Source organism: Colossoma macropomum, unplaced genomic scaffold (genome assembly GCF_904425465.1).
Source record: "Colossoma macropomum unplaced genomic scaffold, Colossoma_macropomum, whole genome shotgun sequence".
Taxonomy (NCBI): domain Eukaryota; kingdom Metazoa; phylum Chordata; class Actinopteri; order Characiformes; family Serrasalmidae; genus Colossoma; species Colossoma macropomum.
The window spans coordinates 15,743,421-15,770,912 of NW_023494784.1; the positions used below are offsets into that span (position 1 = coordinate 15,743,421).

General features: G+C 39.5%; 1 protein-coding gene across 1 annotated transcript; it reads left to right on the forward strand.

The window, feature by feature from the left end:
* rftn2 (raftlin family member 2) lies at nt 1-27,468 on the forward strand. Its single transcript, XM_036576964.1, has 9 exons — nt 1-643; nt 10,155-10,335; nt 13,570-13,678; nt 15,454-15,634; nt 18,847-19,065; nt 20,355-20,461; nt 23,186-23,289; nt 23,365-23,443; nt 24,738-27,468. Exons 1-9 carry the CDS (start codon nt 505-507, stop codon nt 24,936-24,938), a joined length of 1,320 nt encoding a protein of 439 aa, XP_036432857.1. The 5' UTR covers nt 1-504; the 3' UTR covers nt 24,939-27,468.
* Nucleotides 27,469-27,492: the final 24 nt, after the last annotated feature.

Genomic DNA, 27,492 nt, shown 5'->3' on the forward strand with positions numbered 1-27,492 from the left:
CCTGCAGAAAACGATTAAAACAGGCGGAGTTTGTGGCTTTGTGTTTTGGCCCCGCCCATTCATTCATTTCTCCGCTCCTCCTCCTCCTCAGCCTCAAGGTTAGGTCAGTTTTCTTTTTTTTTTTTGGGTCTTTTTTAAGCTGCCTTTGGTGGCGACTTTAAACTGGCAGCAATTTCTACCTCCGCAGATTTGAAGAGAGTTAAAGTTAACAGGCTGCAGGTCGATTATAACCAGCGGGAACATTTGGATTTAACAACTGTTGCCCAACGATTAGCAAACTTTGGGGCTTTTTTCCCGAAACACCACGAGTTTTCCCCTCGAGAGCACTTAGGGAGTTTTTGCTCCTCTGTTGTTTCGACTGTAGTCTGTAAACTCCTCCAGGTCTCTTTGTTGCTCCACTGTCGTGTTTACTTGGATTAATCTGCTGGAGGATGCTGCTGCAGCGGGCGCGCTAAACTCCTCCCGCACGCCGGACTCCGAGCTCCTTCCCGCGGTCCTGCCACGATGGGCTGCGGGCTGCGGAAACTGGAGGACCCTGAGGACAGCAGCCCAGGGAAAATTTACTCCACTCTGAGGAGACCGCAGGTCGAAACCAAAACAGACACCGTCTACGAGTACGTGCTGCTGGACTTCAGCTTAGAAGGTACGAAGTTTAGTTTAGTTTAGTCTTGTTTTTGTATATTTCATGTCCCAGTTATAACTGACTGACGAAGTAGGAGCAAGTCTGACAAAGATTCATAGGTCTGTTGGTTGGAGAGTTTGAGTTTTTTGAGCACCGCCTAACAAGAAAAGAAGTTTTCGTGTTGTTTTCCAGCTTCTTATTCGAGTTTTCAATTCCACCTTAAATAGTGTAGTAGTTTCTATGTACATGTGCAGAATCCGCCAGAATGGAACCTCCGCACCGCTTAACCATTTAAGGTGGACCGGATAATTGCAATAAAAGGCTAACTTTAGCTTCGTTTGTTTTTTCGCCAGTGAAACGAGTCGTGTGCTTTAAAAATAGAACTAAATATGACTCAAATTCCCTGAACTCCCACTGAAATGTGCATATACGTTTTTTTTAGTTTTCAAATGTCTCTGTGCGGCACAGCACAGCCGTCTCTGTCTCTGAGCTGAGGATTTGATGGATTCACCGTTTCTCTCTCTCTCCGCTTCATTCGATGCAGAAATAGGTCACGAGAGGGTTTTCCTCTCACTCATGTGCGCGTGCGATCGTATGGAAAACCTGAACTGTGTCTGTGTTTGAACTCAGACGCCTACTCGTCTACAACCAAGACAGGCGAAGTTCTGCTTGAATGACAACTTCAGCTCATCAGACGTTTGTGTGTTACGTTTGTGCAGCCCAGCCACGTGTTTAGTCTTTCCTCGAGTCAACATCACGAGCGGCCGAAGCAGATCACAGTAATACAGACACATTCTTATGTACAGGTTAAAGGTACAGCGGCACTTTACTGGACATCAGGTTAGACATGGTCAGAGACTGAATTAGGGCTGAGCGATCGGGCAAAAACATCACGATACTCCAAGACATTTTCACGATACCAAATAGGTAATGATATTTAGTTTTATTAGGTTTGATACGTTGGAACAGACAAAAAAGCCCAACTAGTGCCACATTTAAAAGTAGTACACACTTAAAAAGAGGGTTCTTCAAGTGTCCTTTAGTGAAGGTGGTGGTTCTATTTAGAACCATTTCATTCTTACATGTTTTTTTCGGATTGATGGAGAATGTGTTGTATATGGTTCTATTTAGAACCTCCTTGAAAATGGTTCTATATAGCACCAGAAAGGGTTCTGCTTTTGATACAAGCCTGGCATTGTAACAATAATAGAATCTTTTTTAGTGCTATATGCAACCATATACAACATATTCTCCATCAACCTAAAGAACCATTTCACCATGCAAAGAACCATTTCATCATGAAGTGATTCTATATAGAACTCATGGTGAAGAACCATCTTTTTAAGTGTGCAGTACAGTGATTTTTATTCAGTGTTTTATATATTGCACTACTTATTTTTCTTGTATTTTTTTCTCAGAAGTCTACTTATGACATTTTTGTGGTTTTTAAGTATCAAAAACTGCCAGAATTCATTTTTACATGACCGTTTTCCAAACTCTCACTATCCCTTATAATTAAACAAGTTGTGTGTTACTGTGCCTTTAAACCTGATAGATGTAAATGAGCTCTCTTCTGATTGGCTGTTCTTTATTGTGCCTCATTCAAAAAGAACTCCAGGCTGAGAAACACCTTATAGCTTCAGTGTAGATAAGCGGAGCTAAACTGCTGTAGGCTGAAATGGAGGATAGGTGTGCTTGTGTTGGCTTTCATGACATCATAGAAAAACTGATTTCAAAACAGGCTTTTTTTGCCCACCCCTACCTTGACTGATAAAGGCATTCTTTTATTGAACCTCTCAAGACATTTGTCACGTAATGAGTATTTACAGTATTTCCTCTTACTCGTTTAGAAGGAATGCACCAATGAGCATCAGATGGAATGAACACATTCCTTAAAGTATCCCCCTTTTTACTTGCCTAAACCCAGAACCAGTTTATTGTAGAATAAGTAAACGCACTGTTCTATGGTAATAGGAGTAGGACTAATGCTCAAAGTCAAAGAGCAAATATTGAGTATTTCAACAGCCATGTTAAAATCTACATCACACATTTGGTTAAGAGTATTGAAAGTTAGGGATGCACAATTGGAATTGGCCAAGCTCAGAAGCAGCAAATTTTTGTTCAAGGCACAAAATCAGCAATCGGCCAATGTATTGCTTTTACCTCTGCCAGTCTGTGTTGCAGTTGATTCATTGTGCCAAACAGCAAGTTGAATTACTTTCAATGCAGCACTGTCTTTAAATTCATGTTATTAAAAAGACAACTGATTTAAAACGGAAAACTTTAAAATGGCAGTTTGACCCACTGAAGAGCAACAAAATGTTGTTTATATTTCAAGTTTGGCTAATAAAAGTGCTATAAAATATACTAGTGTATTTCATGTGTTCATTTACTCCACACAAGATCAGAGAAAAAAAAAGGTCAAAGTACATAAAAAATGAGGCAAAAAAATCACCCATCGGCCAATTTGGCTGTAAAGAAATCAGAATCAACTCATGATCGGTGCACCCCTGTTGAAAATGGGAGCAGATGGGTTAAAAAGGCCTGTTTTGATGTGTAAATCAAACTCATCCATCCGTTACTCCTCATTCCTGAGCCACACCTGGACCGCACATGCCTGAATGTGTTGTCTCCTGCGTGGTTCATGGGGATTCTTGATTGATTTTGGCAGGTCTGAATAAAAGAATCCTCAGCTTGCAATACTCGATGAAACTTTGGAGAAATGGTCCGTTTCGTGAATGTTTTGCTTTGGCGGAAGACCAATGCAGAAGATTCACCTGAAAACATCCAACATGTATTCATTTGAGTTCTGAACATCGTTTGCTGTGTGGCTTGTATTGTTGCTTTGATCCAAGGCTATCAGGGCCTGTTAAAGACTACTAGAGGCTTAGGTCAATGCGTGACGGGATTAGCAACACTGTGCAAACAGCATGAGAAGAATAACAGTCAGATAATCAGTGGTGTCATGACTCATGTTGAGATGATTAGATCACTCTCTAGAGTGATCAGTTTAGTATCTGATTATATCTCCAGTATTTGACATTGGTAGAAGAGTGCTGTGATTCTGCTAGTCAAGTCAACTGCTAGTCAGACAAGTTCAGTTTCCAATCTAATGGACCTGAAGTTTAACCCCAGGTTATTTTTTTTTTCATATGCTAAAGCATAATATAAGGTATTGCCAGGTTTAGAATTCTCACCACTTAATTACAGCTGCAGATTAGGTGTTGACTCTTGAGGTATTTTTAGCCCAAGGCTGTAGAACATATGGTGCCCAAACAGAAGGTGCCCAAGCAAGTTGAAACCTGACACTATGCTTTTCAAAAATCATTTTTCCCAAACCGGAGCCTATGTAGTAGGACTTACCTTTGCAGTGCTGAGCAGTGCTTTTATCAGGGCCACAACTCAGTGACCTTAATTCGCTACTATGTAATCTGAGAAAGGAAGAAAATCTATATTAATATATAATCTAATATGACTCATATATTAAATCTCGGAGTCTGACATAGAGAGTTCAAGGATCAGTGGTGCTTCATTTGAGCTCTTGTCTGCGGAATGCCAGATGTTGCTGTGTTGTAGAGCCAACAGACAGATTAAAAGCGATTGGCCTTAATCATCTACCTTGGATCGGTTTTTCCTGAACAGCTGTAGAAACAAGGATTAGCGCAACCAATAAGTTAGCAGACTTGGAAACTAAAGACTTGTTTGCTGCAGTGAGTGTTTGTAAGGGTCTCCTTTAGGATGCTGCTTTCACTTTGTAGTCAAGAGTCCTTCAGAAACATATTAGTGTCCACTTCTTCCAAACTGGAGAAGATGAAGCTAGCATTTAGTAGTGGGCAGTATACTGGTTAAAATTCTTCCTTGATTTTGTTGTAACTGCTATACTGCTGCAAATAAGCACAAATAATGCAATGTACAAAAAGTGCACACTCTGCTAAACTGTTATCCCGTTTAGCTGAATGGCTGAGTCAGGGATGGGATCTTTCAGTCTTTTGGAGTTAGCATTGGCCTAACATGGATGGTAGACTGTTTGCTGCACTTTCACTCGTACCACCTGAGGCTCTGCCTCACTCAGTCACCTTTTATTAGACGCCACTGTCTTGGGGCTGTGTGCACAAAACAAGCCGAGAATGGAGCTGATACTAATAGCATGAGTGTATTGGACGCATATATGACACAGATGAAATTTGAAAGTTGGCTTATTATGCAAATTTCCTGTTCCAACTTAAATGGTGCAGCAGTTACATTAAGGCACCTGCACAGGTGCCAGAATTTTGCATAAAAATATTTCAGATTTAACTTAAAATGTGAAGGGAAATCTCAGAAAAATAAGTCACTGTTGTCCTTCAAAAATAGGCTTAGTTAAGTATCTAAAACTTACAGTTCCTCTCTTTTTTTTTTTGGTGAGCCTGCTAACGTTTACAACCATATCATTATTTTTATTGGTCCACCTTTTCAGCCTTCAGCAGTTTAGCTCTGCCCACTCACACTGAAGTTATATGGACCATTTCAGGCTGGACTGCTTTTTGTAGAGGCACTGTAGAGGGCAGCCGATCGGTACAGAGCTCATTTGCATATATCAGTCTTAAAGCACAGTTGACATTATAACAAATCTACACAAATGTGAACCTCAGAGGAAGAATAAAGTGCAAGAAAAATTTAGGATATGGGACCTTTTAAAGACTCTGAAAGAGAGAAAGGAAGTTCAAACATATGACCTCTCCTTCATTATACAAGCCCAACTCGAAAGATAAACTGCCGCTGAGCTGGTATTCATATTCTGTAAGGAATGCTTATAGTATCAGTATGATGTGATTAAGTAAAACATCCATTTGTGAAGATGTAGAGACTTAGGAGTGGTTGATTAGTTTAAAGAAGAGGTTAAATTGATGATGAGATGATGATAAACAGATGACGTCTCTGTGCTTATCTTTTCCTTTGTGATTATTTCTTAGAATTGTGGAGTAAACCCTTTTTACTGCTGCATGCTGGGTCAATAGTGGTGTTGTTCTGATGCTACCCCACCTGGTTAGTCTGGCTAGAAATCCTCTCAGAGCGAACAGTGGGGGCTGCCAGTTTACAATCTCTCAATCTGGTGTAATCTCTCTCTTTGTTAATCTCAAACGCAGGAGCTGGTGGATTTATTGAGATTGTAGTGCGGCTGTTTTTCCAGTAGTAGTGTTTGGACAGAAACGCATTCAGAGAGAGTTTGCTCAGATATAGGCCAAGGCCAGTGCTGGATTCAAAGCATCTTAGGAATAAGAATGCTGGTGTAGGATTTTCATGACTGTGATATCCATAATGTGACTGTACATCAGCTTGTATTGGCACAGTGACACAGATGAAATTCAGTATCGCAAGATATTCCAAATATTTCATGCTATCAGATGCATCAAAAGGTTAACGAAATCATCAGCACTGATTTTCTGTGCTAAAAGCATCTCCCAGCGTAACTGGTTTAACAGAATTGACTATTTGTTTTTGTCCTTCAGAGTTGTCTCACTACAGTGCCCAGCATGCATTACAAATCCTGACTGCTTGCACCTCGCCCTATGGCCTTACTATGATGTTTGTGGTTTTATATACACAACAAAAACTGTCACAGTGCAGGGTGAAGCACTCCTTATAGCTGCAGTGTGAATGGACAAGGCTAAACTGCTTCAGGCTGAATGAGGGATGTATGTAACTTCCAACATGTAATATGTAAGGACGACCAGTGAAGCTGACGACCAAATCGGGCTTTAAACAGAATAAAATCGCACGTTAGGCATGTTTACAACCGATGTAGCGATAGCTACGTTTTTTGTTTTAAACATAGCTTGTTTATGATTTTACTATTTTACTTCTCTTAAAATTAGATCAAAGGGAACCTTACACAGTGTGATAAATGTGACCAGACAGTTACCACATTTTCAGAAACATAACTTACTGATCTATTAAATTATTTACCTATATATTGTTTGTTTTGTGAAATGCAGCTTTGTTGTGTGGCACCAATACAAGTATACTGGCACTAGCATCAGCACTTTGATTGTGAGTTCGCTGTTCATGGTAATGCATTATGATATTGAAGTCATATCAGTATTGGCATGTAATAGCTTCAAAAAAAATTTAAAATAAGAGGGTTCGTTTGGCGGATATTTCAGACATACATTATGTATTTATTGTACTCAGGAAGAGCAGAACAATTAAGCAATGCTGGGTTACTGTGCTAAAATATCTCAATTTAATTAATGTTACTATTTATTTGTATTCCTGAACAAATAAATATTATATTTCTCCAAAATGCATTCATGGATTTAGTACCAATTTCAACATTTATTAAAAGCGTATCAGCATCAGAAGATATGTACATGAACAGTATTGGATATTTGCCCACAGTTCCTATATATGTGTATCCATAGTCCCATCTCCTTTGGAAAAAGCATGTTCATGTCCACAACAGGGCTTAATCTGTGAGGAAGGAAAGAGGGTCCAACAGCCCTCATCTTAAAGAAGGTAGTGTGTCTTAATCCAGCAAGATCAATTGATTTTCATAGAGTCACTGGCAGGTTTGTTGAGGCCAGTGTAATGTAATAAGAGGCTGATATCTGGCTGCTGTGTTTGTGAAATTCTGTTTAAAAGATCATTAATGTTTTAAACCCGTGATATTTCAGTTAAAACAAGCTGCCTGTACACTATATAGGGTTCTATAGTACCAGAAAGGGTTCTTTGGCTTGTAGCAATAGTGGAACCCTTTCTGGTGGGTTCTGTATACCATCATTCTCCATCATTCTGAAAAACACCTTCACGAAGCAAAGACCCCTTTAATCATACAAAGAGTTTTTTTAAGTGTTAATGATTTTATATAGAACCATTTTCTTTACTATAGAACCCTTGAAGGAACATGTTTTTTTTTAAGAATGTACGTCATTTTCTTTTTGTCTCTTCTAGTTTCTAATTTGACAAACAGGTTTTTTTTCTTACGATGCTCTCTGTACATCCTTCAGCTTCATCATCATTCCCTCAATATTTCTCTTTCTCACCCTCCAAAGTGTTTCTATTCATTACACATGAGCTCTTTTCCCTCAAACTCTTTCTGGGTCATAAAAACCACTCATAAATTCTTTTTCCTCTTTCACCTCATTCTCTCCTCCTCCTCCCTTCTTTTCTCCCTCCTCCTTTCACACTGTCACACTCCCTTGGCCCTCCTTTTTTCTTTGTTTTCACTTACTCTTCTCAATTCTTCTCTCCTTTTCTTAACATCTCTACCGCCTCCTTCTAACACACACTCTCTTTTTGTCTCTCTCTCTCTCTCTCTCTCTCTCTCTCTCTCTCTCTCTCTCTCTCTCTCTCTCTCTCTCTCTCTCTCTGTCTTTCTGTGAGAACAGTGGTCTCAGTGTGAGTGTTGGGGGGGTTTAGAAGTGGACATGTCTTGCTGTGAGGTTCATGGTGTGGTGTGTCCTGCTCTGTGCATCAGTGAGTGTCAGTGTTTTTATTTCTCCCGAGGGCTCTGGTTTCTGTGTCTTCACTCTCCGATGGTTCAGGTGTGTGCTACTGTGACACAGATCCACTCCGGTAAAAGCCTTTGCTCAGCTGCTCACCCGTCTGCTCAAAGTGAAACGTTCGTCCTGCCAAAGCTGTTTGTGTCCCACAGTTGCCAAGTGAGGCCCAGCCTGCAATCACAGGAAAAAAGAGGTCTTGTACCAAACTGTTTACCATTTACACAGTGAAGAGAAAGGAGAGAATGAAGGACACACAAACGTGTTTGGGGGTGAAGGTAAAATTTAAATGAGAGACGCTGTTTTCTGATTCACAAACGGGCCTTACTTCAAATAGTGTGTGTAGTCTGTCTCCATGTGAGAAACTGAGAGACTGAGTGTGTGTTTGTGTTCGGGGGGTGGTGGTATGTTTGTGTTGTGGAATGTGCTTGGGAGAGAGAGAGAGAGAGAGAGTGTGTGTGTGTGTGTGTGTGCGCGTGTGTGTGTGGTGTCTGTGAACAGCAGCTCTTTGTGGATGCAGGAAGTGTGTTTGGGGGCAGTGTGTGTGTTGGTGGGGGGTGGAGGGGGGGTCAGTGGGGATCCTCTGAGACAGGACCAGAAAGACTCATGGGAAAGCAACAATATGGCTACAAACCAAAACAGTGTACAGGCAGAGGGGCTTTTGGAGCAATTTCACTTTTTTTCTTGCTTTTGTTTTTATTTCTGCATAATTCAGTGGTTGAGATGTAAACAAAGTCATTTAGAGTGGTTTGATTTGAAATGGTTCATTGTAGACAAACTTACTGACTCAGATTTCTTTACAGTGGTTCTGATAGGAAACAGGTGTCTCAATGTCTACAACACAAATACAGCCTTTTAATCCAAAACCTCCAGTAAATGTACACATCATCTGAGTTTTTGTACGTTTTTTTATATGTTGTATATTTATATGGCGATGGTAAAATAGTGATACATCTGAAAATAATAGTTTCTTTTGGTACTATTTAGCCTTCCCTCTTTCCTCCTCTCTAGAAACAGATTCTGGAAAACTTGTCAGAAACATTTGTTTAATGAGAGAAACAATACGTAGGTTCCTTTGAATGCTCAAAATGGCATATAATGACAGAAAATCAAAAATGTTCATTGTTAAACCATTTCCTTTTCATTTTGAAACTGTGTGATGACAGCATTTAAGTCTAAAAGTAGCTGGCTGGGTTTATTTTTGACTGTAATTTGGTTACATATTATGCTTGTGAAGTGATCTGAAGTGAATATGTTCTGATTAAGCACACTTTTCTGATTTAGCACTGAAATAATTTCAGTAATACTGGTTGGTAAGATGAAAATAATATGCCATGACGCAAAAACTACAAAACAAAAAATCTTTTTTACTGAACAAATAGCAAAAAAAAACAATCTGAATTAAAAATCTGATAAATCAACCACTTTAACAATCTATAAAAGTAATGTGAAGCCTCTTTTGTGTAAATATGTACAAGTCTGTGACCATTTTTTTCAACAGTAAAGTAAATGTTTTTGTGTTTTAATGAAAAATTATATGATTTTATCTTTGTCCAGCTGTTCAATGCTAGTCATGTACCGGCAAGTGTTTTTGAATTATGCTTAAAATTAGCTCAAATTTTAACTACTGAAATAGTCACTACTGAAACATTTGGTGACACTCACTCAAACATCAGACATGCTTCCATTGAACACAGGTTGCGCCATAAGAGATGGTTACATACAACCTGGACCATCTAGACCTGTGGTCCTCAACCCTGGTCTTGGAGTATACCTGCCCTGCATAGTTTAGTGATTTCCCAGCTTTAACACACCAACTAATTAACTCATTATCAAATACATGTAGGTGTGCTAGACCTGTGAAATGCACCGGACAGGGGACCAGGATTGGGAACCACTATTACAGATAAAAATGCTCAAACATCAAATCTTTAGGAGTCTATCTTTGTTTTGTTGTGTTGCAGCCTGTCTGGATTTTTCAGACAGCCTCAGTTTATTTTGCATTCTTTACATTCCACAAACACATTTTCCCCCCTCTTTGCTGTGTTCCTCAGGCAGTCGGCCCACGGTGCAGTACCTGTCCTCTCTGTGTGAGCTGCCTCAGGCCCTGCAGCCCTACTACACTCAGGGCTATGTGCTGGCCGCCCTGCATCCCATCATCCTCTCTGTGGGCCGCACACGCTCACTGCCATGCAGCCTGCTGTACCGTGCCATCCTGGCCAGGCCACGACCAAGGTAACCTTTCACAAATGCTTCTCCTGTGAGTCTCAACATACTCAACTATCATTCAACGTTTCTCCATCTTTCAATCCAAGATTGAGAGCTATGCCACTAATGTGATCAACTGATCAACTGCAGTTCTATTTTTACTGCTTCGAGTTTATACTTCTGTCTGTCTGCTTATCCATTAGGGCCGACTGATATGAAAATTCTGTAGTCAATATCTATTTTACGGGGGTCAACAGTCTTGATAACTGATATTGTCAGTTTATATATATATATATATATATTTTGGATTTTAACCCAATTTTCTCCCCAATTTAGTCGTCTCCAATTCCACCCGCTAGTTAGGACTCCCCCAATCACACGATGCTATCAACGCTAGGAGGGTGAAGGCTAACACAGGCTTCCTCCGAGACCTGTGAAGCGCCACCGCTTCTTTTCGAACTGCCGCTCACGCAACGTCACTGGACAGCCGAACGCGCTCGGAGGAAAGCGCCAACCGCCAGATCTGTTACGTCAGCTAACAGACGCCTGCACTGACTAGCATCGCGTTGAGTGAAGGGGGAGAAGGGGGGGGCCATCCGACCCACCCAGAGAGCGAGGCCAATTGTGCTCTCTTGGACTCCCGGCTATGGATGGGTGTAGTATCACCTGGGATCGAACTCATGATCTCCTGATGATAGGGCCAACGCTTAGACGGTTGCGCCACTCGGGAGCCCGTAGGATGAAGCAATCTGAACCAAAAAAATACGCTACATACCTTGATGAATGTGTAATCAATTGCATTACATGTGATGCTGAAAGTGATCTCCGTTTTCTTCCAGACACATTTTAACGCGGCACTCCATGTTCCTGAACGCAAGCGGAGGTTAAACGTTGCGACAGCTGTCCGGCGCCAACCTCATCACACGTTCAAATTGCTTCGTCCTAACGAGAGTTATTACAGAATATTCGGGGCCCCTTTCGAGTGAATCTCCCTGTATATTCTAGTTGTAGTTTTTGGTTTTACTTGGAGCTACACTATGTAAGTTTTGGGGATTTGGAGACCTCTCTGGTGGAAATGTGTTATTACACACAATGTGCAGAAGAGTGTTTTGTAACATCGGTTGTGCTTCGGGCCCCCACAAGTGTATAAATCTGATGATTGTGAGCGCATTGAGTAAGAGTATTCAAAGAGAACTCAGTCAAAACTTGGCGAAGGACGTCTTTTGAGGCTGTAAGTGTCATCATATCTTCCTCACCATAATGTTGATTTTGCGTTTAAGACCAAAACATCGAGCCAGACCTTCTTTTTAAACCTGTGCGTGTGATGTTAACGTGTGAAGACGTATGACGTGGTCCAAAAAACTCCTGTGAAATCTGACGCAATGCCTTTGACTTCAAATGTATTTAAGGCTTTGTAGAGGGTCTCGCAGCAGCGCATGCACACCATAGTGTATCGTCATTTCTTTTCTTTCTTCTTACAGTTTTAACAAAAATCTTACATAGTGCTTTTTTAAACAATGCTTTACTTTTTGCCACATTATCTGCAATATTTTTGGCCGATACCAATGATGCTATCTGTCCTTCCTTCTGTCTCGTATGCATGTGTTCATTAGGGGGGCTGTCTGTCACAATCATGAAATTTTAGCTGCCGTAAATATTTATGATTAACAAAAAAGGAATTATATCGTTAATTTTATGCAACATGTTAAAGAAGAAGTCTAAAGTGGCCAGGTTGGCTGATTAGCTACCTTGCTTCCCGGCTGTCAGTACATAGTGGTTCCCAGCTGATGACAGAAACATCTCAAGCTCAAATAAACAAGAATTACCTGCCTTCTAACGATGTTACAGCACCACTCAGAAGTTAGAACGTTTGTATTAAATTATGAGGTGCAGCTCGTGATTGCCATCATGAACTACTTGGTAGTACCCAGTCCTACCCTGATCCTGTATCCAAGGCAGAATAGGGAGGGTGGTCCCAGCCTGCCCACACCAAAGTAAATAATGAATTATTAATAAGATGGTTTGCATATTTAAACAGGCGCTTACCAAGAAGTCAGACAGACATGCAGGAGGAGGAGGTGGGGCTGGGGTAGCAGGCTGTAGACCACGCTAGAGGTGCAGACACAAGTTATCCCTGACAACAAAGTAGGAGCAGGAGCCAATCACATAAAGTGGAGCAGTTTCAGATAAATGGGAATGGCTGCCAGGGTGTGACGTGGTGGATATTGTTGCATAATTAAAAAAGGAAATGTATTCAGCCACAGACTAGACCTAGAGAGTTGTTGTTATGTGCAGGTCATTCTGTATGTAGAAAACACTTGGTAGTGTCATGCAAACCTTTGGGTGTTGTATCAGTGTTGTGTGCGAACATGCAGACCATAACAAACCAAATACAAATGCAACTCTTATTGCATATTTTTATATAATAATTCATTTAACTAAATTAAATAATATAATGTAAATTCATTGTGAAGAGGTACATGAATGGCATTGTGAGGCAAACTAGTCCTCAAAGAAACTGTATTTTTTTTTTCAGATTTATTACCAATATTAACGTTACATATAAAAACTACAGAATCTACAGAATGATATACAGAAGATGTGTAGGTTCAGTGGTTGTTTTGAATAGTGAATAATATGGCTGTATTTGTACTGTAGGTATCACAACCCCTGGTTTCTGTCACGACCACTCTGATCTTTATTTATGTCTTAAACACTAAATTATGCAGAAAATTTGAAAAATTTGGTGGAATTCCAGTTTCCTAGAATTGCAGTTAGTTATATTGTGCTTTGTTGACTGATGTGATTCAGTTGTTAGCTGAATTATCAAATATGATTGGATTGTTGGTTGGTGTCTGTTAATTAGCTTTTATATTTATTTTTTATAATTTCTGTTCATAGCCATTTTTATTATAGCACATTTTTAACCTTCAATCTGTTAAAATAATAACACTACACTACATCTTGTTTCGAGGGCAGCTTTTTACTTTGCTGTTTGCTTCTCGTTGATTTGTCCATAGTTCTCCAGTGATACCTGTGCAGTATAGTCAGCTGAAGGCATTGTCCGGTGCTTTGTTACTGACATTTACTGATATTGCCAACATTTAACATGTTTATTTGTTATTTTAACCGTAATAAAGACATTTTTGCTGGTACTGATAAAACTAAAGGATATGAAATTGTGCCAATATTTAACTTACTTAAAACAGCAACATTTGACATGAGACCCAGTGCAAACTAGGATTCTCGTGTGTGTTGTAGTAAGCATGCTGTAGCCATGGTCCACAGTGTACCAGTGCTGAGGGTGGAGGAGTGGCCACTGCCTGGAGATTCCCTGACCAGTGACACTGTGAGAGCTCTCGTGGACCGGGTTAGTGTCCTCTCACTGTACATCACCTTACATGGACACCTTTAATGTGCTAGGTTTGATATGTTTTAGATCAGATTGACTTTATTGTCCACCTTATGTGTATGTACAGAATATCTTACATAAAACATTTTAATGAGCATAAACAACATACAGCACAGTAGACAGTGCGGTATAGGTGAGACAGGGAGACAAATTAAATGCCTAAAAAATGTCCCACCCTAAAAAAACGTGTGTGCCGCTTGAATAGCCTATGGGACAAAAGACTTTAAATATATCTGTTGGCTCTTGGGACTGTTGACCAGCAGGAAGCAGCTGAAACTCTGAGTAAAGAGGCTGAGACGGATCTTTTAATTATGTGCCGTCCTGAGCTTATTGCTGTCGAAAGTTTCACTGTTTTCTGAGCTATTTCCATGGCCTTCGAAACACCTTTTTCCTTTCAAAGTAAACTATTTTACACTTGTTGTCATGTCAAAAATATAAACTACTTACTTTCTGTACTGCATATTACTTTTCAAAAGATATTCCCAATTCCAAAAAAGTTGGGACAGTATGTGATATTAAAATCTGCTAATAAAAACAGAAAGCAGTGATTAGTAAAAATTTAGTAGCAATTACTAAACATTTGGGGACTGAAGAAACCAATTGATCCAGTTTTGAAAGTGTCATTTTTGCCATTCTTCTGTTATATAATTCTTCAGCTGTGCAACCCATACAAGGCCTTTGCTATCGTCATTTGTGCCGAATAAGACGTGTTTTCATTGGGAGACAGGTCTGGACTGCAGGCAGGCCAGTCTAGCAACCACACTCTAACACAACTATGCTGTTTTAACACGTGTAGACATTTTCTTGGCTTGGTCATGTTGAAATAAGCATGGATGTCCCTGAAAAAGACATCATCTAAAAGGCAGCATATGTTGCTGCAAAATACATTCAGCATTAATGGTGCTTTCAGAGATGTGCAGGTTACCCACTAGTAATCCCCCATACCATGACAGTTACTGGCTTTTGAACTTTACGCTGGTAACAATCTGGATGGTTCTTTTCTTCTTTGACCTGGAGAAAACACCATCCATTATTTCCATAAACAATCTGATGTGGAAGGTGGACACAACACATTTTCATTTTAGATTAGCCCAGAGAAGTCTGGATGATGTTGAGATACGGCATGCCAGTTTTTAATGCTGATATGATAATATTATGCACTGTAGAGTGTGAAATTCCTAAAGTCCTTGCAGTTGTTCACTGAGGAATGCTGTTTTTAAACTATTGGATTTTTTGCTGGTGCATTTTTGCCAAAGTGGTGAATGTTAGCCCATCCTTGCTCATAAAGGTCTAGGCTTTCCTGGATGCTTCCTGTCCAAGCATGATTGCATCACCTGTTTATGATATTTTTTGGATGTTTCACTTGTTCCCTTAAATTGCTCCTGTCCCAACTTCTTTGGAACATTATGCACACATCATTTTCAGAATGTAGAAAGAACAATGAAGAGAAATTTAAAACATTATATATCTTGTCTTTGTACTGTTTTTGTTCAAATACAGCCAAAAGTACATTTATAAGTCACCGCTTTGTTTTTAATTGCATTTTCCCTACTGTCCCAAGTTTTTTGGAATTAGGTTTGTACTACATATTACTCATATCTCTGAGTGTGTGAACTAAAACAGTCCCCTACTCCAACATGAACATTGTTATTGTTGTCCCTGGTAAGATTAGTAGGTATATTTCTTTGCTAAATGACTGCTTGCTTAAGCTGAAAAACACTGTTTGTGCGTAGGTGAACAGCATTGCTCGGGGAGGTGTGCGGTTTGTGGGTTCAGTGCTTCAGCAGGCTGGAGGAGGAGGAGGAGGAGGAGGAGTATGTAATGGCAGGATGGCGAGTCCAAGACGAGGCTGCCGCTCCCCACCACACACCCCACCAGGAGACCGAGAGGTGGAGGATGGAGGCTACAGCCCAGGTCACATTCTACTCATGGCTCCATACTGTCAATATCATTTCATTCATTCATCTCAGTATGTTACAAGTGAGAATAAGCTTCTAGCCCAGCTCTCCACAAGTATATGCACATGGACATTTTGGACATTTGCTTGTCATGCCCCAAACTTGAGAGGCTCAAAGGGGCATTTTGGCCTAGAACTTTAATTTACTGTCGTTTGACATGTAATATTCTGTAGCGCAGCATTGCACCCCTCAGCTTCATTGGTTTGACACAGTTCACAAATTTGTATCCTTTTGTTGTTTTTGTCCATCACTGTAATACAAAGCATTCTGTCTGGCTTCCCTCAGCATTAGCCAGCAAATTAGCGAGAGAAAAAAAAAACACATTTCAAGATTTTACTTTCAAGGTACATCATCAGTATAGGGGTTTACTTGTTAAACCAGAAAATCACACTGAAGTCTGTTGTGGGACCACTATAGGATGTGAGTAACATATTTACAACAAATGAAGCATGGTTAATTTTTTTCTTCTTCTTTTTTTTTGATAGCATACATGCAAAATTGTCATCTTTAGGCAAAATCTTTCATTTTGAAAGCTGAACTCTCCGTTTGCATGAATCATGTAGATTTGACCAGTTCTCTCTTTTTTCGTTAGCGGAAAAGTTGGGTTCTTTTTTTCTCTTATTCAGGTTTTTTCTTCAGTAGTTTTCAAACAGTGGGCAAGAAGTAGTGCGCCATTATGGGGCCAGTACTAATTTGATGGGGAGAACAAATAAATCTTGAATAAATGCTTCTTTGAGTGTCTCTATACTTTAAGAAACTCCTTTTTTTTTATTTCTATAGTTTGTTTTATAGAAGTCAAAAGGCATCGGAATCTTTAGTGAAGTCAGTGAAAATGACTGACATGGCGCCAAAATCACAGAGAAACGCCAGTGAAATTTACATTACCCCACTTCCTCGTGTACAACTCTTCCTGTCCGAATAGGGCTTAAGGCTATAAACGTCCATAATTGTTAATGATAAAAAAGGCACGGTATCGTCAAAATATCATGCAGACCACAGTTCTAGAACTTGGGTTGTATCACTTTTTTAAAAGAAAGTTAATCTGATGCAAATCTATGGCAGTCAACAGTAAAGAGGCATATGCATACTAGAGTCAAACATTCGTCCTGCTCACACATGCATACTATTGACCGAGCATTAAGTGGTATTCTCGCGTGCAGCTAATCAGTGGTAAGCCTGATATCCTGTATTTTTATCCTGGTCCTACTGTTTTATCCCCTCACCCTTTGTGAACTCATTCTGTCCAGCCCCTCCCTGGAGTGTCACATCAGTTCACTGTAACCCTCTCCTTTCTGCACCCTCTCCTCTCTGCACCCTTTGCATGGCAACACAGTTGGCTCAGCCTCAGGGCTCCTCGCTCTTACACGCCACTCTTTGCTGGACGACACAGAAGATTAATTCCAGTCAGAGGTTGTGGGTGTTCTGACCTGTTAGGATGTGCTCCACACCTGCCCCTCTCAGCCTCTCAATGAGGAACTTCTTAGAAATTATTTTTAACCACACTTATTTATTTTTTACTTTTGTGTAGTCTTATGGATATATAAAAAAATGTCATATGCTCTCTATTGTAAGTACCAAATTTCTTGGGCTGGCTGGGTTATTGTTTTGTTTTTTTGTTTTCTGCAAGTTGAGGTGCTGGAAATCTACATGAAACTCAACTGCATGATGGAAGGTGTCCTGCAACATATTCAAAAACCTGCACATCTCAGCATCTCAAGATTGTGAATTAATTTTCATGAATTAGCCAATCAAAACATTGATAATGCCTCACATGGCGACCTCAAACAACATACTTATAAACCATGGATTTCAGTGCATAAGAAAATTAAACCAACTCAACATTTTTTTTTTTTTAATGGTTTCCTCAACCATGACAACAAATGTCAGTTTCTCAAAGCTAACGCTTTTGTTACCAGCTGTGTTAACCAGCCAGCTAACACTAAAAGCTGTTTAAACAACTGCCTGTGCCACCCTTTATTCTTCTTCAGCCTGCTACTGAAATAATTTACATAGCTAGATTAATTTTCTCCTCTCTTGATGCCTGCTAAATGTACACAGAGCTCAGATTCATTTGGAATCCAAAAGATGAAAATTATTACATAAGTGGAGATAAATTAACTTTACGTTAACTAAACATTAATTTTAAACATACACACGACAGATAAAAACTCACAGATATAGTAAAGAACTCTAGATAGATGTATGATGGATATATAGATATAGAAAAAATGTCAAAGACAGCAGTAAAAAATATATGTAACTATGATAAAAAATACTGCAAATATGTAAATTTCACCTCATGGATGACTTTATCATGAGAATGATACTCCAGCTGTTAATGTGGTTACCAGAATGTGTTACATGCAACTTTTTGAATCACTGTCAAGTTGTGCAGAAATTGTTGCAGGAAACTAACATCCAACTAGTTGCATGAAAGTTTCTTTGTGTAAAGTATGTAAAGTATCCAACGTGAACTTCATTAAACTTTGCACATTGTATGTGTTAATAGTACTATATATTATAATCCTTCTTGGCTGTGATCCAGAAAAAAAGGAAGGTAGTTAACTTACAGTGTATCAGTGGTGTATATGAAGCAAACAATTCAAAACCGCACCAAACATACCCTACATGAGAACCCAGTCTTGTTTTTTTTCCCAAGGGGCTGTCAACTTATTTCCCAGAAAAAGTTAAGGTTCATGAAATGATTGGAATATGCAGTGCAGGGCTTATGGAACATGATTGCTTGGCCACCATCGCCTACTCTAAACAAACTATCTTGTGGCGGAAGAATGCTTTGTTTCAGTTATTATTGCTAATAATGAAATTATTTATGAAAAATTATTATTATAATGTATGTTGTCGTTTTTTATAATATCAACAATTCACTGTTGTTTGTTAGTGATTTTGCTTCAAGTTATTCCCAAACAACATCTCTTACTCGGGGTAAAACGTTGTCACATGTCATCTCTCATGGCTCATTGCTTGAACCACCAATTATAACACTGATGTATGCACTTAATTTTTGACTAATTAGTAATTCCATTCACATTTGTATATCCAGCATTTAAGACAATCAAACTGAATCAAATTGTGGTGAGATTTCATGATACATTGAGGTCAGAGATTTACTCCCCTTCTGTGTTGCTGTTTTTGCTTTTGCATCTTCAGATCTGAGGCTTCTGGTGCTGTTCCACTCTTGGGCTCCGGGCTGCGCTCCACTGGACACTCTGGCCTGCTGCTACCACCAGGGGGCGCTGTCTATGCGCGTGTCCAGGAAGGGCCAAGTTGTTAGCGGTCTGGAGGCTGATTGGCTGGAGCTGACTGCAGCCTACTACCGCAAGGGCTGGTCATTAGTGGACTCGTTTGTGTACTGGGACACACCCAAAGGTGAGTGTCTAACCTAGCCTGCTATAACACCATCATTAGGGGAATTCCAGAACTTTTCTCTGTTAGCCTCAGTTGTTTGACCCTAAAATGAGGTTAAGAAACCAAACAGGAGAATGAACTGGGAAAGGAAGAGCACAGCATCCTCCAAGCTTTCTTCCTAAGGAAGAGGAAGCGATTAAAGAACACTTCATTCCTGTCCTGCAAACTCTGTTTTGAAGCGTGTTCTGCGTCATGTGCTCCATGTACTCGGTCGCTCCTTTCTCAAAAAAATCCAGAATTCCTTTCGCTCCTTTTTTTTTTCCTTCTTTTTACACCCCCCAAATTTATTACTCTTTCCAAAAAAAGTCTTCTGCTTCTGGTTTATGTCCTTTCTTTCCCTGTCTCGTCTGTCTTCTCCCACCACAGCTATATTTAGAGCTCACATCCGACCTCACGACCTCACTTCCTCTTTCACACCAGACTAATAACAGCTAAATCTGTGTGTGTGTGTGTGTGTGTGTGTGTGTGTGTGTGTGTGTGTGTGTGTGCGCATCTGGGGCCTGAGAATGTAGAACATGAAAGAGCACATACAAAACGATTTCTCTCTCTCTCTCTGTCCTTATTCTGGTTTTTGTCTCTCTCCTCACTCTCCCTTGCTCACCTCAATCTCTTTCTCTATCTCTATCTCTCTCCCCTCATTCTCTCCGCATTCTCTCTCCCCTCTGGTTTTTGTCTCTCTCTTTCTGTCTCTCTCTCATTCTCTCTCTCCTCACTCTGTCTCTATCTCTTGTCTCTCTCTCTCTCTCTCTCTCTCTCTCTCTCTCTCTCTTTCTTTCTTTCTTTCTTTCTTTCTTTCTTTCTTTCTTTCTCTCTCTCTCTCTCTCTCTCTCTCTCTCTCTCTCTCTCTCTCTCTCTCTCTCTCTCTCTCTCTCTCTCTCCCCTCAATCTGCCCCTTTCTTCTAAGTAGTTCAGTGTTGTCTTTAGTAGGTCACTGACACATTTTCAGCTCTGATTAAATGAAACCCAGTGAATGTTGCACTGTGTCAGATACATCACAGTTCACAGACTGGTTAACATTCATTTGACGTTTATTAAATGAATAAAGAGTTTTAATACGTGTTCTCTGTGTTATATTTGGATACTGAGAAGCTGATGTTTTATTACTCTGGTGTCAGAATGTGTTTTGTTCTATAGGTTTTCCTGAAGTTTACCTCCAGACTCATGTGTTAATCACTACTGGCAGTGATTTGGAAGTGTTATAGTTCCAAATATCAGACAAAGTAAATGGAGATTTGCTCTGTTTTTCCCAGGTGAGCCAGTGCCCAGATCTTTAGAGGGTCTGTTTGTTTATGAGGAGAGGAGCTCTGCACCTCCGGCCAACGACACCATCGTAGTGGAGCAGTGGACAGTTATTGAGGTCAGCGAAAAAACACTGGGCATCAGCATACACCAGTGGTTCCCAGTCTTGGTCCTGGAGTATGCATATACTACATGCTCTGGAGCTTTCCCTGCACTACGCTGATCCAACTAATCAACTAATTTACAAGCCCTTCCTCAGTAGTTTGAGTGTAAGGGCTTGGTGTGAAGTGGTCGAAGTGGGGAAAATACTAAAATGTATATTCCGGGTCCAAGGTTGGAAACCACTGTCGCAGACAATAAACCCCTATTAGTATATGCATGATGCATCTCAAACCATATACTGTCATGCTGAATGATATGTCAAAAATAGTACACTACCATTCACGGTGTGTTCATTAGTATAAAAAATAAAACTTTTTTTTTTATATCTCACAAATACAAATATGTTTGCAGTTATAGATTGCATGTATACTAAGAAAAAGGCCCAAAATGTGTGAATGTGGTTTTATTTAACAACTAGAACTGGGCTATTTAGCTCAAAACAAGCTCTTCCTGTATGTTTGAGTTAAGATGAAATGTTTATCTGAAAAACAAAAACAAAGTAAAAACAAAGTAAAAAATATTACTTGAATGTCTGTCACAAGCGTTCAGCTGCCATAAGTAGTATTAAAGCCAGAGTGGGAAAGTGAATGCTACACAGTTAGCTTGCATTGTTTGAACATGCATGTTGTGTCTGGACCTGTAGTGTTTAGTGTCATTATTAGTAGGTTATCTAATGACATGGATACAGTCATTGTGAGCTGAATGTATCTTTACACCTGTTTGATGGTTTTACTATATCTTTGTTTTAATATGTAATAGCATTTTCATTTTCCTAACAGTATCTTTTGTTTAGCTCCCCTCCCTTCAATGTTTGTGTATTTGTCACACTGTTGTTTCAGAGAACACAACCCCATTTCCAAAAATATACAACCCCATTTCCAAAAAAGTTGGGACGCTGTGCAAAATGTAAATAAAAACAAAATGCAATGATATGCAAATCATTTAAACCCTATATTTCATTGAAAATAGTACAAAGACATCATATCAAATGCTGAAACTGAGAATAAAACATATGCCCATTTTGAATTTGATGTCAACAACACGTTCCAAAAAAGTTGGGACGGGGGCAACAAAAGAAGCGTCCCAAAAGAAGCGTCCCAACTTTTTTGAAAATAGGGTTGTAATTTAAACATTTTAAACATCCATTCCTGACTGGCCCTGTGTGAAAAAAGTAATTGCCCCCTTAGGTACTCAATAAGTTAACTAAATTAAGTTAAATTAATTAAGATAATTGGGATCAATTAAGCAATACACACACAGGCTTGATTACTGCCAGCCCTGTTGAATCCTAACATCACTTAAACAGAACCTTTCCAGCAAAGTGAAGTAGGTTAAGATGTTCCAGAACAAATCAGAAAGAAATTTATTAAAATATATCAGCCTGGGAATTGTTACAAAGCAATCTCTAAGGCCCTGGAACTCCATAGAACTAAGGTGAGAGCCATGATCTGCAAAACTGAAAAACTTGGAACAGTGGTGAAGTGGCCGGCCTACCTAAAGTCCTCCAGGAGCACAGCGACTGGGCAAAAATGATATCCAAAGGAGTGCTGCAGGAACACCAGGTCTTTTGAAATAATGTTCTATGGACTAATGAGTCAAAAGTGGAACTTTTTGGAAGACATTGTTACATCTTGCATAAAGCTAACACAGCATTCCGACAGTGAAACATGGTGGTGGTAATGCAGTTGTGTGAGGACGCTTTACTGCTTTAGAGCCTGGGTCGTTTATCATAATTGACAAAGCGCAAGGAAACAAAATTAAGTCTTTGGAGTGATCTGCTCAAAGTCCTGACTTGAACCTCATTGAGGTGCTGTGGCAGGCCCTTAAACAGGCAGTTAATGCTCAGAAGTCCAATGTGGCTGAACAAGAATAAGAGTGGGCCAACGTTTGATGGCTCTCCTGTGACACAACCAGTTATTAGCTTTAGGGAGAAACTGGGACAAGAGGTGTGACAAAACCTCCTTCAATGAATGAAATCATCATTTAAAAACTTTTTGGTGTGTTTCCTCATGTTCTTGCCAATTTTGTATGAGGATCTGACACTACTTACTGTGACAAATACGCAGGAATAGAGGAAATCGGGAGGGAGGAGAAGTGGGTAGAGCGGCCTAAACACATACTCTGGTAAAAGTGCTAGTATTTAGGTACAAGAAAGAAAAATTGGGTCAAAAAACTAGTTAAGTACTGAAATTGTAGAACTGGAACTTCTTAGAATATGCAGAAACGATCAGCTTAGGACCTGAAGATTGTTATGCTCTATTCTTTCCTGTTATGGATTCTTTTGGTCTAAAATAAAATGCTAAAGCTCTAAAGTCAGAGATGTTACCAATCACAAAGCAGTGCATGTGTGTTCACCAACAAAACACAATGAAATTAAACACAAACAACGATACTTAGTGGACTAAATATGAACAAGTAAAAAGTCAGTTCCTTTACTCATTAACTCGAGTAGAAGTAAAGGTATTACGATTTACAAATACAAATCAATATTTTACCTTAATATACTTGAATTAAGCAATGAAGTAGTTACTACACACCTCTGGCAAGTAGTTTTTCTCAGCACTGTATTTTGTTTCCTTAACAGTATTTGAGTTGATTTAAAATGGCTGTAAAATCACTGTTTCACTGTTCCAGTGTGAAATCACTGAAAGTACAGTGTATGTGCCCGTGTGTGTTTCAGGGCTCTGATGTAAAGACGGATTATGGGCCACTCCTTCACACTCTGGCTGAGTTCGGCTGGTTACTGACATGTGTGCTGCCCACACCAATCATTCGTCATGACAGGTAAGACTTACACATACACACACCTCATGTTTGTTCGCTCTTGCTTGTGCGTCTCTGACTGTGGTTTCTTTGCAGTGAGGGAAATCTCGCCACCAAACAAGTGGTGTTCTTGCAGAGGCCTGTTAAATCCCAGTCACTGCGGCAACACAGTGAGGTAGGTTGAGGATTTCTGCTGAAATGGGACAGATTATAGTGTTACGCTTTCAAGACGCACTAGTGTTCAATTACATCTTGAACATTAAGACAATGGCCCACACTACCTGGCCCTAACCGATGCTGAAAATGTGAGAGACCCCTCACATAATGATGGATTCCACAAATCTTTTGTCTGTAGTCAGACACAGCAGTGCTGCTGGAGTTTTTGAACATGTTATTGCTGGACTGAGCATAGTCCACCAACCAAAATATCCAGCCAACAGCATCCTGTGACCGCTGATGAAGGACTAGAGGATGACTAACACAGCAGCAGATGAGCTACTGTCTTTGATTTTACATCTAGTGCACCACCAAGGCAGATGTGCCTAATAGAGTGGACAGTGAGTGGACACGGTGTTTAAGAACTCCAGCAGCACAGCTGTGTCTAATCCACTTGTACCAGCCCAACAAAAAAAGTTGTAAATATTGAACATGTGTAATGTTTACTATTCAAAATCAGGGCCAGTCATGACTGGAGTGTTGTGAGTGGATCAAGTAGGGTTAAGATTGGATTACACACACCCCTCACCACAGGATAATCTGTGAAGATAATCGTTTAAGACCTTCCTGAAATCAAATTAGAATCGTCCAGGCTATGGTCTTCCTGTGGTTCTTTATAGATGTGAAAGCTGGACAGTAAAAAATGGGTCAGAAGAAGTATTGATGCCTTTGAACTGTGTGTTGATGACTTTTGAGGGTAACTTGGGGGGCAAAGAAAACAAATGAATCCTTGACCAAATCAAGCCTCAACTATTACTTGAAGCCCAGATAACCAAATAAGATGTTCCTGGATGTATTATAAGAAGAACTTTGGAACATGTTCATTGGAAAAGACAGTTATGCTAAAAGATAGATGGACACAACCACAGCAATTGTGAACAAGCCATTGAGAAGCATAAAACCCAAAGAAGACAGGGTATTCTGGAGAAACTTGAGGTCGATAGGAGTGGTTAGTTTATATAAACTACAGCGTATTATAAAACATATACCTTCAATTTAAATATTATAATGCAAAATGCTTTAAACATTATTAAATGCTAAATAACATAAAACAAGAAATTATTAAATGATCATTTACACTTTTTACACGCTGTGTGAAGCCTATAATGTGCAACTTCATTACGAATGCTTTTATTCATATATAGAGTATATAGAATCACAAAAGACTATGTTAAGTGTTTTTACTTCTCATTTCTTTGTATATTTATGAACACACAGTAAAGATGCTTTACCTCTCTGTCTCTCTCTCTCAGGTGGGCGCTGTACGGAGAGATGTGGTCAGTCACTCGGTGAGTCGAGGAGTTGGAGTCCCTCACACGGAGGAGCTGTCCCCATGTTCAGGGGGCATCGGAGGTTTCCCAGTATTTGGAGGGGGCTACCCCAGTGCCCTGTCCCATCTGGAGGAAGGGGGCTTTGAGCAGGATGATGGGGCAGCCGAGGTTACGTGTATGTGACCAGCCCAAACACAGCGAGCAGTCTCGACAGTGTTGGATCAAGTCTGCGTCAACAATCAATCAAGTTTGTGATGTGATATAAATGGTTTTCATAAGCTTGACCGTTAGGAGTTAAGCCTTTTTTGCATTTACTCTGTCCCTGGAAATGAGTTTTTGCACCCCTATATAAGAACTTTTAGCACTTTTACATTTTTTTTTTTCCTCTCAAGCCATAACTTCCACAGGAGGTGAAAATCATCTCATTTTTCTTTCTTTTTATGACAAACCGCTATAAGGAAATATGCATCTGACCATCACCACCACCTTAGACTTTCTGTAGAAAATGTACTGTTTGAGTAACACAATGACCACAACAGGTTTCCAGTGCTGCACATTCATTTCCCTTCACACTTACTGTGTCACATTTTTTCCCTCACGTTTAATGGTTTTCCTCTTTTCTTTTTTTTTCTTTTTTTTTTCTTTTTTTTTTTACCCCCTGCTAAATCTACACCAGTTAGCACCTGCGTTGACTCGAGGTTAGACACTGGCTCAGGCACAGATCTTCTGCAGGATGTAAGATCCTCTGCAGGATGTAAACATTTATGTGGCGTGTTTTTCTGACATGCTTCTGTCGGTACTTGGGACATCCAGGCTTTTGCAGTCAAAACACTATGAGCACTCCATCCTCTCTGGGAAGCCATGGATTTAAGATGGGGCTTTCTTGGGCCAGGCCTCTTTGGGAAACTTAGTTTTTCACTGTAAATTGTTCATACACAGGGCCCGGTTCCTTAGCTCTTCGGGTGGAAAGTGAAAACGACTGACACCGAGGGCTGTGTCTTTTTGTTTGCAGTATTCTGCTGAAGGGGTGCTGGCGTAGTGCTGTACATTGATCACCAGAGGAATGCTTATGGAATTATTTTGCTTGTACAGCGTTTTGGTCACAGTTCTAAAAGGAAGGTCATGCACCCTGTTATTACTCCCACACAGGTTCACTTATGAACACGCACAGTGTTTTAGTTGAGTAATACTCATCTGGGTAACTCACTGGGTACTCCACTCGTTCATTTTGGTATTGAGCATCACAGTGGTCCTTATTCATCAAAGTGGCACATGGTCAGATCTGATTATAAAATGCATGCAAACTTCACCAACGATATTGTTAATGATGAGTTTGTTGGTACAATCAATCTCATGTCTAGTGTCATGTAAATTAGAATGTAATAGTTTAACAAAACTGAAAAAAATTCTTGATTTGCAGTGAACTGAGCGACACAAAACTATCAGTATCACCCATAATAAGATACAAAATAGAAAATAACAGTAACACTAATAATTTGGCCACATTGCTAACCAGTACAAAAGTGGATGTATTTATTTACATGCAATCTGATATTAAAAATGCTGCAATTATTCCCTATTCCATTGAAAAACATATTACACTGTGCTTTTGTTTTATATTACTGACACCGCCTAAAAAACAAAACACGACTAGTGCAGAAACATCTTATACTTTGCAGTAATATAACGTTTAAATGTTATTGTAGGAAAATAATCACAGTCTCATCACTGTACCATTGTAAACTAAGACATTTCTATTTCACATTTTAATCTTTCCAGTTATTGTAATTTTAACAATAAAAGTTTGGTCAGTAAGGGGAGCAGTGCACTGCTGTACCTCAAACTCTGCCTACGAGCACATCCATTGGCTCATCAGCCGCTGAATGCTGTCATTTTATTTGCTCCCTGCTGAAACGTGCATGAATTATTGTATGCTTCATGTAAATGATATACAAATGCGGTACTGTTATTCTGGCGCTTGATTTCACACACTGAAGCCAGTTCAAACTTGCACTCAAATTCTGCTTATTTTTGTACAAAGGTTTCACAGATCAGGTGTAGAGCAGTTCATATGCAAATAAAAGTCATGAAATCTGCACTGTTTTTTATGCAGCTTTGATGAATAAGGGCTAGTGAACAACTGTTTTTGCTTGCTTTAGTCTGAAATAAATGAGCTCAAAGTTAGCAGTGGTGCTACTCACAATATTAAAACTAGGAATGCATCATTATTTTGGGCCAGTTCTGATATCTTGCAGATACATACTGCAAATGAAATACAGATATTTCAGCACAGAGGCCCAGCGGTTTAAAACATCGATCAAATCTAAAAGTGTGTTCAAAGCAAGTACGTTTTTTAAGCAAATATCTACTGGTATTGATATGATTAATATGATGCATCCCTATTTAAGATGTCATGTTCAAAATCTTGGAAATGTTAACTTTTTCATACTTTGGCCAGATTTAATATTGTTTATTACCGACAATGTTTGTCTTTCTTTGAATCTTAAAACAAATAGCAAAACCAATAGGCTGTAGAACATATGCTGCTGTATATAAAATTAATAAGCCATAGATTATTGAGGTCCTTTTTGTGTAATTTTGATTTTATTAAGCCAGTGTTATCTACCAGCTGCAGTATTTGAATATTTGAACATTAACTTACCAGTTATTCTTGGTGTTAATATTTTATTAAACCATGTATACCATCTTCTCACTTTACTGTTTTCTTGTATGGCTT

What these genes read in the sequence shown, in the direction of transcription:
- rftn2 (XM_036576964.1), top strand. Translation starts at nt 505, where the DNA reads ATGGGCTGCGGGCTGCGGAAACTGGAGGACCCTGAGGACAGCAGCCCA. An exon ending in CCAATCATTCGTCATGACAG is followed by an intron (nt 23,290 to 23,364) that starts GTAAGACTTACA and finishes GTTTCTTTGCAG; the next exon opens with TGAGGGAAATCTCGCCACCA. An exon ending in CACTGCGGCAACACAGTGAG is followed by an intron (nt 23,444 to 24,737) that starts GTAGGTTGAGGA and finishes TCTCTCTCTCAG; the next exon opens with GTGGGCGCTGTACGGAGAGA.